The following is a 15,274-nucleotide window of genomic DNA, read 5'->3' on the forward strand; positions in this document are numbered from 1 at the left end:
TACATAATTAGCTGCCTTAAGTTTCGTTGACAATTTGAAGTGGGCTGATATTTATAAATAGTAGCTTATATAACCTGACACATGTTTTTCAGACCATTTCTTTTCAGCCGCTCAGATGTTAGTTTGGTGCTTGAATTTTATATTTTTGCAGAGCCTTTTTCAACTTCTAATTAGGAGTTAATAGTAAGGGAAGTTGTTACTTGAGTAGGTTAATGTGTCTTTGTTGTGTGAGTGTTACTCTTAATTTATTTTTTCTGCTTATCCTTTTCTTTATAACTTCCTTAGAGGGGTCTCACCTTACTTTGCAGGTTCTTCTTAGTATAGGCAAGTCAGTAAGTATTTTGTTTGAAGGGGTGGGCTGGGACTTATTTATGATGTATAATCATCTCTTTCACACTTATGAGGACCTCTATATTCTTTTTCATTCTAATCTAAGTTATGCAGGTTAACACAACACAAACAAAGAAGGGCGACAAGTTACTTTGGTCACATGGAATGTTAAAGGTTTGAATAATCCTGTTAAGAGGGGTAAGATATTAGCACACCTAAAGACATGGTCCAGTGATGTAATTTTCCTTCAGGAAACCCACCTTAATAAGAATGAGCACATAAAACTGAGATGCAGGTGGACAGAGCAAGCTTATCATTCTACTTGTGCAGTGAGAGTTAGAGGCGTGGCAATATTATTCAAGAAAGGTACACCTTTTACCCATAAATCAACCATATCCGACAGGGAAGGCAGATATTTCATATTAGTTGGAGAATTGTACTCTGTTCCTATAACTCTGGTTAATATATACGGCCCCAACATAGAGTCTCCACTTTTTACAAACATCTGACATTTACCCAAATACCTGACATTTCGCAGACTAATCTAATCATTGGAGGGGACCTGAATCTTGTTTTAGATCCATACTTAGACCGCTCGTCAACACGTAGAGCACCGACCTCTAATGCTAGTATTTTCCTTAAGGAATACCTAAATAACTCTAATTTATTTGATACCTGGAAGATTTTTAACCCACAGGGGAAAACCTATTCATTTCACTCAAATGTTCACAATGTGTACACACTAATCGATTATTTAATGATGAATGCAAAATTATTGCCCTATACTAGTGAAGTAAAATATCACAATATAGCTATTTCAGACCACGCCCCCCTTTCTCTGGATGTACATTTAGATAATTTGAACCAAACTGAAAGAACATGGAGGGACAACTGTTGAGGGAGCCAGAATTCTGTAAGTTTGTCAGAGAGCAGATATGTTTTTCTTTGAAATGAATGACCTTCCGGGAACGTCTCCTTCAATACTGTGTTAAACTATGAAAGCCTATTTAAGGGGAGGTATTATATCTTTTTGAGCAGCAAGGAGGAAAAGGAATCGTGCAGAGTTGGTGGATTTAGAGCAGGTGTGCCCAAAGTGGGTCCTCGAGGGCCGGCATCCTACTTGTTTTAGTTCTCTCCCTGGTTTAATGCACCTGGATCCAATGCTGGCTCGCCTTCTTAGAAGGCCTAAGAAGAACACTGACATGCTGAAAAAGTTACTACCCACCAGGGAGAGAACTAAAACGTGCAGGATGCCGGCCCTCGAGGACCCACTTTGGGCACCCCTGATGTAGAGCAACAAATTAGGCGTCTGGACAAGGATAATGCTACACACCCCTCTACAGAAACTCATAAAAAAATTATTTCACTGAGGTACAAATATAATCAATTATTGTCAGACCACATTACTAGAGCTTTCATTTTTAGTCAACAGAAATATTTTGAATTTGGGGAAAAACCTAATAAATTATTGGCTAGACCAGGGGTTTTCAAAGTATGAAAGGGTGAGCCCCCCTCCAAGGAGCACAATGCCTGCTGCGCCCCCCCAAATAATCAACCCACACACAAACAAATGCCACGTGTATGTCTAAGTATTATATTGGTAGTCTTTCTGACCTTCACATTATCAGTGCACAACTCTGTAATTGCAGTTTTTAGCTGAATTTGTAACATAGAGGGTGTTCTTTGAAATCTAGTAGTTTCTTCAGCAGCCTACTGTACTTTATTTACCTCTACTTTAGCAGATTAACTCTTCTGAAATCTCTACATGTATGTGTTGCAGGTGTCTGGCATTGTGGGCAGAGCTGATGTCTTGGCTTGTCTGCTGTTCCTGCTGACGTTCCACCTCTATATTAGGTAAGGCAACTCAGCGTCACAGTGTCCTCATTCACACAAGCTTATAAAGTTCCCCTTATTAGAACTTTGGACTGACACATCACTAGATTCACCCATGCAGTTACTTCATTGGTATTAGGGATGCAAGTTATTGAATAATTCATCTAAAGTTGATGCATCAATTGACTAACGATTGATACGCAGCTTTTTCTCTAAAAAAAAGTGTTTTCTCTTGTATCAAGGGAATTGACAATATTTCATAACATGAACAGAAGATTTTTCATAATATGCTCAATTCTAAAAAAAAGCATGTCATTGTATTAAAAAGTGTTGTTAGCTGTATTAAAGTCTGATTGAATAAACAGAAAATTTTGACCTCAGACATTTGAAATATAACAAAACATGAGCCTATTAGGATGCCTACTAGAAAAAGAATTCAAAAAAAAGATTATTTTCATCATGGGAGATTAATAACAGTTCATCCCCAATGAACAGAGAAATATCAAGGACTGCATACTTTACTTGCCACGCCATGTCAACAAAATGGACAGATACTACTTGAGCTTATTGTGTGTTCATATTTTGTTGTTGCGCAACAACCCCCCCCCCCCCCCCCCCCCCCCCCGCCTCTCCCTCCTCTACTCTCTCACTCTCTGCTTCCTCTTCTGAGAGGGGAGATGTCCTACCAGCTCTCCATCTAACGGGTGAATTGAGTTTCATTAAATCTGCTGGGATTTACCCTGTCCAGAACTGAAGTAAACTGTTTAAAGCTGGTGTCGAGAAAGACTCGCCTGGTCCTGGCGACCTTCTTTCAGATGCCTCACCCTTCTTCCCCCTGTGAATCAGCCAGACTGAGCAGCCTGGAGTCTACTAGTTTCACAGAGCACACCTGTTAACGGTCACTCTTTCTCTTTATTACAACTTGCACTTGTTACTGAACCAGGTTGGTTTTAGTGACTCAGGTGAGTCCCAAGGATGTTGTTTTACATATAGTTTTGGGCTTAAAGCAACCTACCCCTACAAGTGACCCCTTGTATTTTTCTCCATACTTATCAGGTCAAACCACATAGTGCAATACGATATCACTGGTCAATCTATCCGTCAAATTCTTATATTTTTTTTTGTGTTGAATTTATATTTACTTATATTCTATATTCTTATTCCTTGTTTCTTGCATAATTTAAGGTTTTTCTTGCATAATTTAAGGTTTTGGTTACTCACATTTGGTGTGTACCTTAGTATTTAATTTGTATTTTGTATTCTTTTGCACTTTTGCTTACTGTGTGTTAACTTTGTGTTTTGCCTGGGAGCTGCTGGTAACTTCAATTTCCTGAGGGAGTCTTCCCAAAGGATCAATAAAGTACAAGTCTAAGTCTAAGTCTAAGTCTATAAAACATTTTCTACTTTTTCTTCTCCAGAATCAAACATCATAGGTATTTTATGACCATCAAAGAACTTTGAAGTGACTCATTAATTGAATGTCCACAACATCTTTTAGATTTTCTTTATGCTAAGTATTTTATTAGTAAGGCATTTTTGCAAGAGTGAGTACAGCTTAATTCAGTAGCAGAAGTAACCAAATAAGTGAAATCAATCATCTAGCCTATCTTTCCCTAATTCTGACACTGAGAACTAAAAACGGAACTTTTGAACTGGCCTGATGATGAAGAAGGTGTTGCAGCAGGAGGAGGAGGTTGATCGACGAAGGCAGGGATCTCTGTTGGTCTGATGAACTTTCGTCTCTGCATGGATGGTGAGGTCACACAGGCCTTGGGTGCTGGCAAGAAGAGTACTGACTCAGAGCAGCAGGTCTCGGGTCTGAAGCTCCCTTCATCTTGTCTCACGATCTTTCTGGTCCGTTGAGATGTAGACGATGGAAGGAAGGCACCAGTTCTTCTTCTTTGCCTTTTTGCTTTGTCTTTGTCTTTGCCTGGGCTCTCCCTTAGAGATAGGGTGAGAAGCTCAGTCATCCGGGAGGGTCTCAGAGTAGAGCGGCTTCTCCTTCACATCAAGAGGAGCCAGTTGAGGTGGCTCGGGCATCTGGTCAGGACGCCTCCTGGACGCCTCCCTGGTGAGGTGTTCTGGGCACGTCCCACCTAGAGGAGGCCCCGGGGAAGACCCAGGACACGCTGGAGGGACTATGTCTCTCGGCTGGCCTGGGAACGCCTTGGGATTCCCCCGGAGGAGCTGGAACAAGTGGCTGGGGAGAGGGAAGTCTGGGCCTCCTTTCTGAAGCTGCTACCCCTGCGACCCGACCCCGGATAAAGCAGAAGAAAATGGATGGATGGCATTTACTTTAACTCAATATTGTGAATGAAAATAACAGAGAAATGTCTGCTCTTTAACTAGTTGATGGCAGTTTTCTCTCTATTGTGAAATAACTATTTTGTTTTAATTTAAGGTATTAAGTAAAACTCAGAATTCAAGACTAATGAACTTGAAAAAGTTTCTAGATAACTTGTCTCTTGTTGTTAAATCAACTTCATAAATTAACTTCTGAGATAAAACCAAAACAATTTTGTGGACTTGAGCTACATTTTCAAGGCAGCAGGTGGACTCTCATTTTCAAGTTAAACCACCTTCAAATGTTTCACAGTGTTGTCAAGAGAAACCGAGATCATCCCACTTCCCCATGCTGGAGATTTAAGTTTAACAATAATAATAAATAAAGTTATCTTTAAAATTAATCACACAAGTGACATCTAGGCCCACCAGTAGACTTAAACATCAATAAAATAAATCTGGTTGTGTGTTGTTTTTGTCTCCTGCAAACTTTGCTTTAATTAGGCCCGAGCAGCAAAACGCTGCGAAGACCTATTGTATCTGTACTGTTTATTATTACGATTCTGCCCCCCCAAAGAGGCGCCTTTTTGGTGGCTTTATCATATTCAAAAACTCACCAAACTTGGCGGTCGCGACTAGAAAATTTAAAAATTTTGAATTTTAAGGTTGTCGCAAAAATCGCAAAAAAAATGTCTCAACGGCGCCAACTAGCAATTTTCTGTTGACACAATGGTATGAACGTACTTCATCGTAGAGACATGAAATTTGGTACACTTGTAGAGCTCACCAAAAGACTCAGAACTTACATTTAATGTTATAAGCCAACTATCACAGGAAGTCGGCCATTTTGGATTGAAGGTCCCATTTTGACACCGATTTTGACGTTTACAGCCTTCGTATTTGATCGAACTCCTCCTAGGGATTTTGATTGATCGGCTTCAAACTCGGTCAGTCTGATCATAAGGCATGTCTGATTTAAAGTTATCAAATTGGTGAGTTTTGGAGCATGTTGAAGGGGGGTTACCAGGGGTCAAAGTTCACCTACTCGCCATGAAACACGAAACTCTTATATTTCCTATACAAAAACACATAGAGGTACCAAACTTTCAGTGATTGATCGTCATCGGGTGTCCTAAAATACCCTGTGGTGAAATGATGACATCACTTAAGCCACGCCCCCTGAGAACAGGAAGTGTCATGTTTTACTGTGAACGGTCGCTATCTTAGCCCTTTGACCTAATCAACATGAACCTGTGTCCAGAGACAGAAGACATGTTGGTGTGTTGAGGATTCCAACCCCGACCGGCTTTGACATAGCAGGTGGGTGTGGCGGCGTGGCGAAGTGACCTGTAACGCCGTTGCCATACGTTTGGCTCTGAATTCCACAATTTCGGGCTCAGCTGCTCCAAACTCACTAGGATGGATCCTTATCCACCCACCTAAAGGAATTCATAACAAAATTTGGTGGGCGTGTCCTAATTTCTCTATAGCCAACTATCACAGGAAGTCGGCCATTTTGGATTGAAGGTCCCATTTTGACACCGATTTTGACGTTTACAGCCTTCGTATTTGATCGAACTCCTCCTAGGGATTTCGATTGATCGGCTTCAAACTCGGTCAGTCTGATCATAAGGCATGGCCAATTTAAAGTTATCAAAACGGTGACTGTATGAGCATGCTGAAGGCGGGTTACCAGGGGTCAAAGTTCACCTACTCGCCATGAAACACGAAACTCTTATATATCCTGCACAGAAACACACAGAGATACCAAACTTTCAGTTATTGATCATCATCGGGTGTCCTACAATATCCAATGGTCAAATGATGATATCAGTTAGGCCACGCCCCCTGAGAACAGGAAGTGTCATGTTTTCCTATGAACGGTCGCCATCTTACCCCTTTGACCTAATCAACATGAAACTGTGTCCAGAGACAGAAGACATGTTGGTGTGTTGTGGATTTAAGCCCTGACCAGCTTTGACATAGCAGGTGGGTGTGGCGGCGTGGCGAAGTGACCTGTAACGCCGTTTTTATACGTTTGCCTCTACATTCCACATGTTTCGACCGAGCTGCACCAAACTTGGCCTGAGTGATCCTGGTGTGATGCCTGACAATCCTATGTTATCATATTATGACGTCATCTAAGCCCCGCCCCCTCAGAACAGGAAGTGCTATTTTTTTCCTTGGAAAGTTCCATCTATGGCTCCCTTGACCTAATCAAGGTGATTCTGTGTTGGATGACAGATATGAAGTTGGTCTCACTTGCTTTAAAGTGCCAAAACTGTTCAATGGCGGCATCGCCGTTTCCATACGTTTGCTTCTAGATTCCACATGTTTTGACCAAGCTGCACCAAACTTGGCCTGAGTGTTCCTGGTGGGATGCCTGACAATCCTATATCATCATATTATGACGTCATCCAAGCCCCGCCCCCTCAGAACAGGAAGTGCTATTTTTTCCTTATAAAGGTACATCTATGGTTCTCTTGACCTAATCAAGGTGATTCTGTGTTGGATGACAGATATGAAGTTGGTCTCACTTGCTTTAAAGTGCCAAAACTGTTCAATGGCGGCATCGCCGTTTCCATACGTTTGCTTCTAGATTCCACATGTTTTGACCGAGCTGCACCAAACTTGGCCTGAGTGTTCCTGGTGGGATGCCTGACAATCCTATATCATCATATTATGACGTCATCCAAGCCCCGCCCCCTCAGAACAGGAAGTGCTATTTTTTCCTTATAAAGGTACATCTATGGTTCTCTTGACCTAATCAAGGTTATTCTGTGTTGGATGACAGATAGGAAGTTGGTCTCACTTGCTTTAAAGTGCCAAGAGTTTTCAATGGCGGCAACGCCGTTGGTATAAGTTTGCCTCTAGATTCCACATATTTTGACCGAGTTGTATAAAACTTGGCATGAGTGATCCTGGTGCAATGCCTGACGATCCTATGTCATCATATTATGATGTCATCTAAGCCCCACCCCCTCACAACAGGAAGTGCTGTTTTTTTTCTTTCTAAAGTTCCATCTATGGCTCTCTTGACCTAATGAAGATGATTCGGATGATGAACTCTGTCAATGCTCACTGCTGGCTGAACCGTGTGGGCGTGGCCAAATGGCAAATATCAGTCCCTCGCCATATGCATACATTTGGCTCTAATTCACACATAGATCATCCGATTGGCGCCAAACTGGATATGTATGACCTTTGTTCACCTCTAAAGAGCCCAACGAGGTTGAAATGTAATTTGACTCCACTGCGCCCCCTAAGTTAATACATCGGCTGTATCTCCTCGATGCATCGACCGATCTGCACCAGATTTTTTGACAGTCGTCGGGGAGCGCTGCCGAACGCATTCATGCGTTTCGCCCGGTGGACAGGCGGGGAAAACGCGCGACAGCTTTTGCGGTGGCTGGCGGGCGGCAGTGCTGGAAGCTGCGGCAGAGCTTCTGCGGTGGCAAGCGGGCTGCGGCTCTGGAAACTGTGCGAGAGCTTCTGCGGTGGCTGGAACCCCCGCAGTGGCCAATAGGCCGGAGCGGCGCTTGCTGCGAGGGCCGCTCGAGGCTGCTTGCAGCTTTAATTCTACTTCTTTTTTCTATCTAATCGACAGCGGAAGAAGGTTCTGTCTATTATGGACAATAAACAGCACCCTCTTCACCACATAGAGAACAGACAGCGGAGCACCTTCTCACATAGGCTGCTCCAGCTCCGCTGTCGTAGAGACAGATACAGGAAATCCTTCCTCCCACATGCCATCTCACTGTACAATAAAAATTAAATCATTGTTCTGCACTAATCAGTCCGATTTTGCACAACTGCACTGTGGCACACTTGCTGTACATATATTTACATATACATATCTGCATTTTTTTTTTGAATCTTTGCAAGGACTGCTCTTAAGTTGCTTTTATATTAACAGCATTTCATATTTTTACAATTTATAGCATTTTATATTTTATTTTTTATTTTTATTTTATCTACAACTACTACTCAGTGGTAGTTGTTATTGTGTCTTGTCTCTATGCTGTAACTGCGAAGTAATGTCCCTGCTGGGATGAATAAAGTACTTCTATTCTATTCTATTCTATTCTATAATCATAAGAAATCATAGTCAGACAGAGAGAGTCATGAAACAGGAAGAGCATGTTTCCTGGAAAAAGAGGAAGTAGGTTTCCAGCCTGCAGATTTATAAAAATAGCTGAGACTATTCCTTATTTTAAAGCATGAAAGTTTTAAAGAATGAAATCTAAACATTTTGAGTAATTGGATAAGATTCAAAGTAAAATACTTATATTAATGTTGGTTTATTTATAATAATACTTGCACTTACATTTGTGGGAACACTTACAAGAAAAACAAGTAACTGTAACTTTGGTATCAAATAATTAGAATCATGGATTATTCTTGGTTTCTTTTCAGAAAACATCTGTAATAACTCACATTAAGATTATAAGAATAATTAATAAGTTATGGTTATAAAATTATAAATGATTGCTAAATCAGAGAAGCTAAAGAAGCTATAAATGTGATTTTGACATTGAACTTGAAATGGTGTAAAATGTGTAACTGCAAATAAACATCACTGATATGTTGGAGGTAGATGGTAGGTGAAAGGTTAAGGGAAAAAGGGGAACTAGCAGGAGAGCAGAGATGATCATTGCCTTATTTGGAAACAGATTGTTGAACAACATAAACGTTTCTCAGAAAAGGTTGTGCAGGCAATGGTCATAGGAGGACCATTGGGTAATCCTGAGACATTAGCACAGATATTAGAACATAATGTTTCTGAGACAGTGATGCATATGAGATCATATGTCTGAGCAGACAGCCAATTAAACAAGCACAGCAACAGTGCTAGCCAATGCAAACGCACCAAAAGGGTGGATAAACCCTACATAGGGTGGGTGCAAAAGAGGAACCTTTGATTAGATCCTCCAGGCAGCTTCGAGCCAAGATCGAGATGGACAAAGAACTCTGCAGCTGAAGAAGAGCCGGGGCCACAGAGCCGAAGACTGACCTGCGCATGGGGACCAACCCGTCAGGCCCACAACATGTGGCTTCAAATCGCACTTTTCTCATCAGCTGGGTTCAGACCCCAAAGACAAAGATGAAGATAAAGGCAAAGACAAAGAACAAAGGCAAAGAAGAAGAACTGGTGCCTTCCTTCCTGCCAGCACCCAAGTCCTGTGTGACCTCACCATCCATGCGGAGAAGAAAGCTCATCAGACCTACAGAAATCCCTGCCTTTGTCGATCAACTTCCTCTGTAGGATTAAAAAAAAGGTCTTAAACTCTTAATTTTATAGATAAGAAGTAATACTCAGAGACAAGTCCTTTTGCTGCAGGCCACGGCGGGTGGAGATTTATTACACTGTTCCACAGATCATCTTACAACTTTATCAGTACAAAGTCAAAAGCTCAAAAATCTTCCCAAAATCTCAAACTCTTCTTGGAGTCAACCTGTTTTTATACAGGTCCTTCTCAAAATATTAGCATATTGTGATAAAGTTAATTATTTTCCATAATGTAATGATAAAAATTGAACATTCATATATTTTAGATACATTGCACACTAACTGAAATATTTCAGGTCTTTTATTGTCTTAATACGGATGATTTTGGCATACAGCTCATGAAAACCCAAAATTCCTATCTCACAAAATTAGCATATTTCATCCGACCAATAAAAGAAAAGTGTTTTTAATACAAAAAAAGTCAACTTTCAAATAATTATGTACAGTTATGCACTCAATACTTGGTCGGGAATCCTTTTGCAGAAATGACTGCTTCAGTGCGGCGTGGCATGGAGGCAATCAGCCTGTGGCACTGCTGAGGTGTTATGGAGACCCAGGATGCTTCGATAGCGGCCTTCAGCTCATCCAGAAGTGTTGGGTCTTGTGTCTCTCAACTTTCTCTTCACAATATCCCACAGATTCTCTATGGGGTTCAGGTCAGGAGAGTTGGCAGGCCAATTGAGCACAGTGATACCATGGTCAGTAAACCATTTACCAGTGGTTTTGGCACTGTGAGCAGGTGCCAGGTCGTGCTGAAAAATGAAATCTCCAAAATCTCCTGATAGCCAGCTGCATTGGTCCAGTGGACCAACACCAGCAGCTGACATGGCACCCCAGACCATCACTGACTGTGGGTACTTGGCACTGGACTTCTGGCATTTTGGCATTTCCTTCTCCCCAGTCTTCCTCCAGACTCTGGCACCTTGATTTCCGAATGACATGTAAAATTTGCTTTCATCCGAAAAAAGTACTTTGGACCACTGAGCAACAGTCCAGTGCTGCTTCTCTGTAGCCCAGGTCAGGCGCCTCTGCCGCTGTTTCTGGTTCAAAAGTGGCTTGACCTGGGGAATGCGGCACCTGTAGCCCATTTCCTGCACACACCTGTGCACGGTGGCTCTGGATGTTTCTACTCTAGACTCAGTCCACTGCTTCCGCAGGTCCCCCAAAGTCTGGAATCGGCCCTTCTCCACAATATTCCTCAGGGTCCGGTCACCTCTTCTCGTTGTGCAGCGTTTTCTGCCACACTTTTTCCTTCCCACAAACTTCCCACTGAGGTGCCTTGATACAGCACTCTGGGAACAGCCTATTCGTTCAGAAATATCTTTGTGTCATACCCTCTTGCTTGAGGGTGTCAATGATGGTCTTCTGGACAGCAGTCAGGTCGGCAGTCTTACCCATGATTGGGGTTTTGAGTGATGAACCAGGCTGGGAGTTTTAAAGGCCTCAGGAATCTTTTGCAGGTGTTTAGAGTTAATTCGTTGCTTCAGGTGATTAGGTTCAAAGCTCGTTTAGGGACCCTTTTCATGATATGCTAATTTTGTGAGATAGGAATTTTGGGTTTTCATGAGCTGTATGCCAAAATCATCCATATTAAGACAATAAAAGACCTGAAATATTTTAGTTAGTGTGCAATGAATTTAAAATATATGAATGTTCCATTTTTATCATTACATTGTGGAAAATAATGAACTTTATCACAATATGCTAATATTTTGAGAAGGACCTGTATAATCTCACTTTCACTGGTCTGAGCTGGCAAGTTTTAACCAATAATATTACAGCTTGTGTCTTGCGTATGTTTGACGTAGGTCTCTTGGCTGCCCATGTATTGAATGTGTATTGGGCCTTTTCTGGGAGTATTCAACCTTTCTGACCTCTCATCTGCTCTGCATCAAAAGTGCCAAATAAGTCAATTATCATTCTTTGTCATGATCCGTGTTTTTCTGTGTATTTATTTTGAGTTTCTGTGTCCTTGAGTCTCTTCGTTGTCCTGTCTCCCCTCGATTACTCCCAGGTGTTTCTCGTTCCCTGATTACCTCCTGTGTATTTAGTGTAACCTGTGTGTCTGTGTCTTTGTTGGGTCCTCGTCTTGTTTGACGAGGACCCAGTCCGTCTTTGTACCCAGTCCGTCGTCTCGTCCGTTGTTTAACAGTTGCTACCGGCGTCGAGCCCTGGCTTCCGTTCGACCGTGCTGCCCGTTGTTTGGACCATGTTGGACTGTGTTGTTCTGAATTTTCATCAGTAAAATCATTTACTTATTGCATCCTGGGTCTACAGCGTCTGCCTCACCACCTCTACACCGCACCTCATGACAGAAGGACCCGACCAGACCGATCGGTGAGGCTCGCTTTTAATATGGATCCAGCCGTTTTCCGTAAAACTATAAAGGACTATGTCGAGGAAGTGGCAAGACCATACTCCGCCCGTCAGCGCTTGGGGATAGCCACACTTATGGTTCTAATGCTGGACTATTGGACCCCGCGATTTCCGCACCTGGGGTTGGCGGAGTTGCAGCGGGAGGCAGAGTGGGAACGCCTGACGGCCATAGCTGTACTGAAAGGTAACCCTCTGCCTCCCAAGCCGCACAGTCTCTCCGCCAGCCCAGGTCCAGTAACTCCAGAGCCAGCGCTACCTCGAGTCTCTGCCGCAGCGGTCTCCTCCTCTCGCCGCCGCTGAGGATCTTCCTCCTCTCGCCATCGCTGCTCCGGATCTTCCGCCTCTCGCCGTCGCTGCTCCGGATCTTCCTCCTCTCGCCGTCGCTGCTCCGGATCTTCCGCCTCTCGTTGCTGCTCCGGATCTTCCGCCTCTCATCGCTGCTCCCGCTCCAGCGTCTGCCGTCTCTCCTGCTGGCTTTCCCGAGCCTCCAGTCCCCTGTCTTGAGACTGCTCCAGCCGTTGTTCCCATGGTGATGGGATTACAGGCGGCCCGCCTGGCACCTGGCCGACAGGCGGCGCAGCTGAGGGTATTTCCTGCCCCAGTTAGTGGGTTATCGGCCCCAGTTAGTGGGTCTTCTGTTCCCTCGTTGTTTCCCAGTGTTTCCGAGTTTCCCAGTGCTTCTTCCGAGCTTCCCATTGTGTCCCCAGAGCTTCCCAGTGGCCCCAGTGCTCCTCCAGAGCCCCCTAGTGCTCTCCCTGAGTTTTTTCCCTTTCGTGTTCCTCTGTCTCCCCCTAGTGTTCTTAGTGTTCCTGAGTCTCCGCCTCTTAGTGCTCCTCCTGAGACCCCGCCTCTTAGTGCTCCTCCCGGGACTCCTCGTCGCCGCCTCCGTGCGGCCTCCGGGACTCCTCGTCGCCGCCTCCGTGCGGCCCCCGAGACTCCTCGTTGCCGCGGACGGCCGCCGGACCACCTCCGTGGTTGCCGCCTCCTGTGCTTCCGCCCACCCTTTGGGTTGTTTTTTGTTGTTTTTGGACTCTGGCCCCCCTCCGCCCACCCTTGTTGTGTTTTTTCTGGGGTATTTTTTTTTTTGGGCGTCTAGTAGCCGCCCTTGGGGGGGGAGGGGGGGTACTGTCATGATCTGTGTTTTTCTGTGTATTTATTTCGTGAGTCTGTGAGTCTCTTCGTTGTCCTGTCTCCCCTCGATTACTCCCAGGTGTTTCTCGTTCCCTGATTACCTCCTGTGTATTTAGTGTCAATTGTGTGTCTGTGTCTTTGTCGGGTCCTCGTCTCGTTTGACTTAGTCTGTCGTCTTTGTACCCAGTCCGTCATCTAGTCCGTTGTTTAACTGTTGCTACCGGCATCGAGCCCTGGCTTCCGCTCGGCCGTGCTGCCCGTTGTTTGGACCATGTTGGACTGTGTTGTTCTGAATATTCATCAGTAAAATCATTTACTTATCGCATCCTGGGTCTACAGCGTCTGCCTCACCACCTGTACACCGCACCTCATGACATTCTTATCTATCCAAACAGTTTATTTCCCAGACATTCTTTCAGTCTCACTTCGGCTTTGCATGCAAGGGAATGTTGGGAGGCTGAGTCAAATTGACCTTTTATGGCGCCAGATTTCCTCAGTAAAAAACAACTCCATAAGAAGTATTTCCGCTCTTACACCTCGTCCTGCTGCAACACCTTCTTGATAATCAGGCCGGTTCTGGGGTTTGCAACGCCGTACTCCGTCCGTCTCTCTCAAAGGTTCCCTTTTTAGTTCTCAGTGTCAGCGTTAGGGAAAGATAGACTAGATGATTGATTTTACTTATTTGATTATTTCTGCTACTGAATTAAGCTGTACTGACCCTTGCAAAATTGCCTTACTAATAAAATATTTAGCATAAAGAAAATCTAAAAGATGTTGTGAACATTCAATTAATGAGTCACCTTAAAGTTCTTTGATGGTTGTAAAATAGCTCTGATATTTGATTCTGGAGAGGAAGAGGTGGAAAATGCTTTATAGGTTGCTGGTAGCCCAAAACTATATGTGAAACAATATCCTTGGGACTCACCCAAGTCACTAAAATGTACCTGGTTCAATAACAAGTGCACGTTGTAATATATAGAAGGAGCGACCGTTAACAGGTGTGCTCTGTGAAACTAGTTGGCTGCAGGCTGCTCAATCTGGTTAATTCACAGGGGGAAGAAGGGTGGGACACCTGGATGTAGGTCGTCAGAAACCAGGCGAATCTTTTCTCGAAACCAGCTTTAAACAGTTTACTTCAGTTCTGGACAGGGTAAATCCCAGTAGATTTATGAAACTCAATTAACCCGATAGATGGAGAGCTGGTAGCACATCTCCCCTCTCAGAAGAGGAAGCAGAGAGTGAGAGAGTAGGGGGGGGGGTTGCGCAACAACAGTGTAGAAATGGCATCTTTTCCTTCTCTCCTTTAAAAAAAAGGATTTTGTTAGGTCTAAATTACCTGAACACAGCCACAAAGAAGAGACAAGAGTCAGAATTTAGTTTTACCTGCAGGGAGAACACAGTTGAAACCCAATTACAGATTTCGGCCTATGTTCCGAAGCTTCAACTGAGGCTTGCCCTGCTTTTATTAGAATTAGGAACACCCTAGTTACATGACAGTGTGCAGCCCTGAAGGGAGGGGGAGTAGAAAACAGCTGCACACTCACATGAACACAACTCATTCATGCAATCTTCAAAAGCATATTTCATAAGATTATAGGTTTACAGTTCCTCTGGGCAATCAACGCCGGAATGTCTCGTTCATGGTATCCTCCTTTTTCACTCCTCAGCAGGCCGCTTCCAGAGTTTCTGCAAACACTTCAAAACACTCAAAGCACATCATTAAAATGTAAATGCAAAGGTAAATAAAATGGATGATAATATAAAATAAAGGTAAAGCAAATAAATGATTATAAAATTCTTCCAACAAATTTCCATCCATACCTTCCAGGTGTTGGGTCTGACTTTAATGCCTTGTTACAGGATTGATCTTGGTGATTATCTATGATGCCACTTCTTCCTCACGACTTCAGCCCCTTTTCCAGTTTGATCCATCAGTTTGTGACAGGAGTTCTTCTTTATAGTCCAATTTCTTAACGGCCCTCCCAGTCCACTGCTTTTAAGTTGTTCTTTGAATGGCAACCATCCTGTTAT

At 43.5% G+C, this 15,274-nt stretch overlaps 1 protein-coding gene and 1 long non-coding RNA gene across 6 annotated transcripts in view; one reads left to right on the forward strand and one right to left on the reverse strand.

Moving 5' to 3' along the window:
- The window catches only part of tmtc1 (transmembrane O-mannosyltransferase targeting cadherins 1), a 102,616-nt gene that overhangs the window by 20,467 nt on the left and 66,875 nt on the right, over nucleotides 1–15,274 (forward strand). For all 5 annotated transcript variants that reach the window (XM_032590085.1, XM_032590084.1, XM_032590083.1 and 2 more), the window contains one exon: nucleotides 2,111–2,184. In XM_032590085.1, coding sequence (XP_032445976.1) covers nucleotides 2,111–2,184 — 74 coding nt within the window. The remainder of the gene's footprint in view (nucleotides 1–2,110; nucleotides 2,185–15,274) is intronic.
- Nucleotides 9,608–13,866, reverse strand: LOC116737103 (uncharacterized). Its single transcript, XR_004342732.1, has 2 exons — nucleotides 13,780–13,866; nucleotides 9,608–9,704 (listed from the first exon to the last, which is right to left on the reverse strand). It is a non-coding gene; the product is annotated as an uncharacterized LOC116737103 (long non-coding RNA).

This window comes from Xiphophorus hellerii, chromosome 17 (genome assembly GCF_003331165.1).
Source record: "Xiphophorus hellerii strain 12219 chromosome 17, Xiphophorus_hellerii-4.1, whole genome shotgun sequence".
NCBI classification, from domain to species: domain Eukaryota; kingdom Metazoa; phylum Chordata; class Actinopteri; order Cyprinodontiformes; family Poeciliidae; genus Xiphophorus; species Xiphophorus hellerii.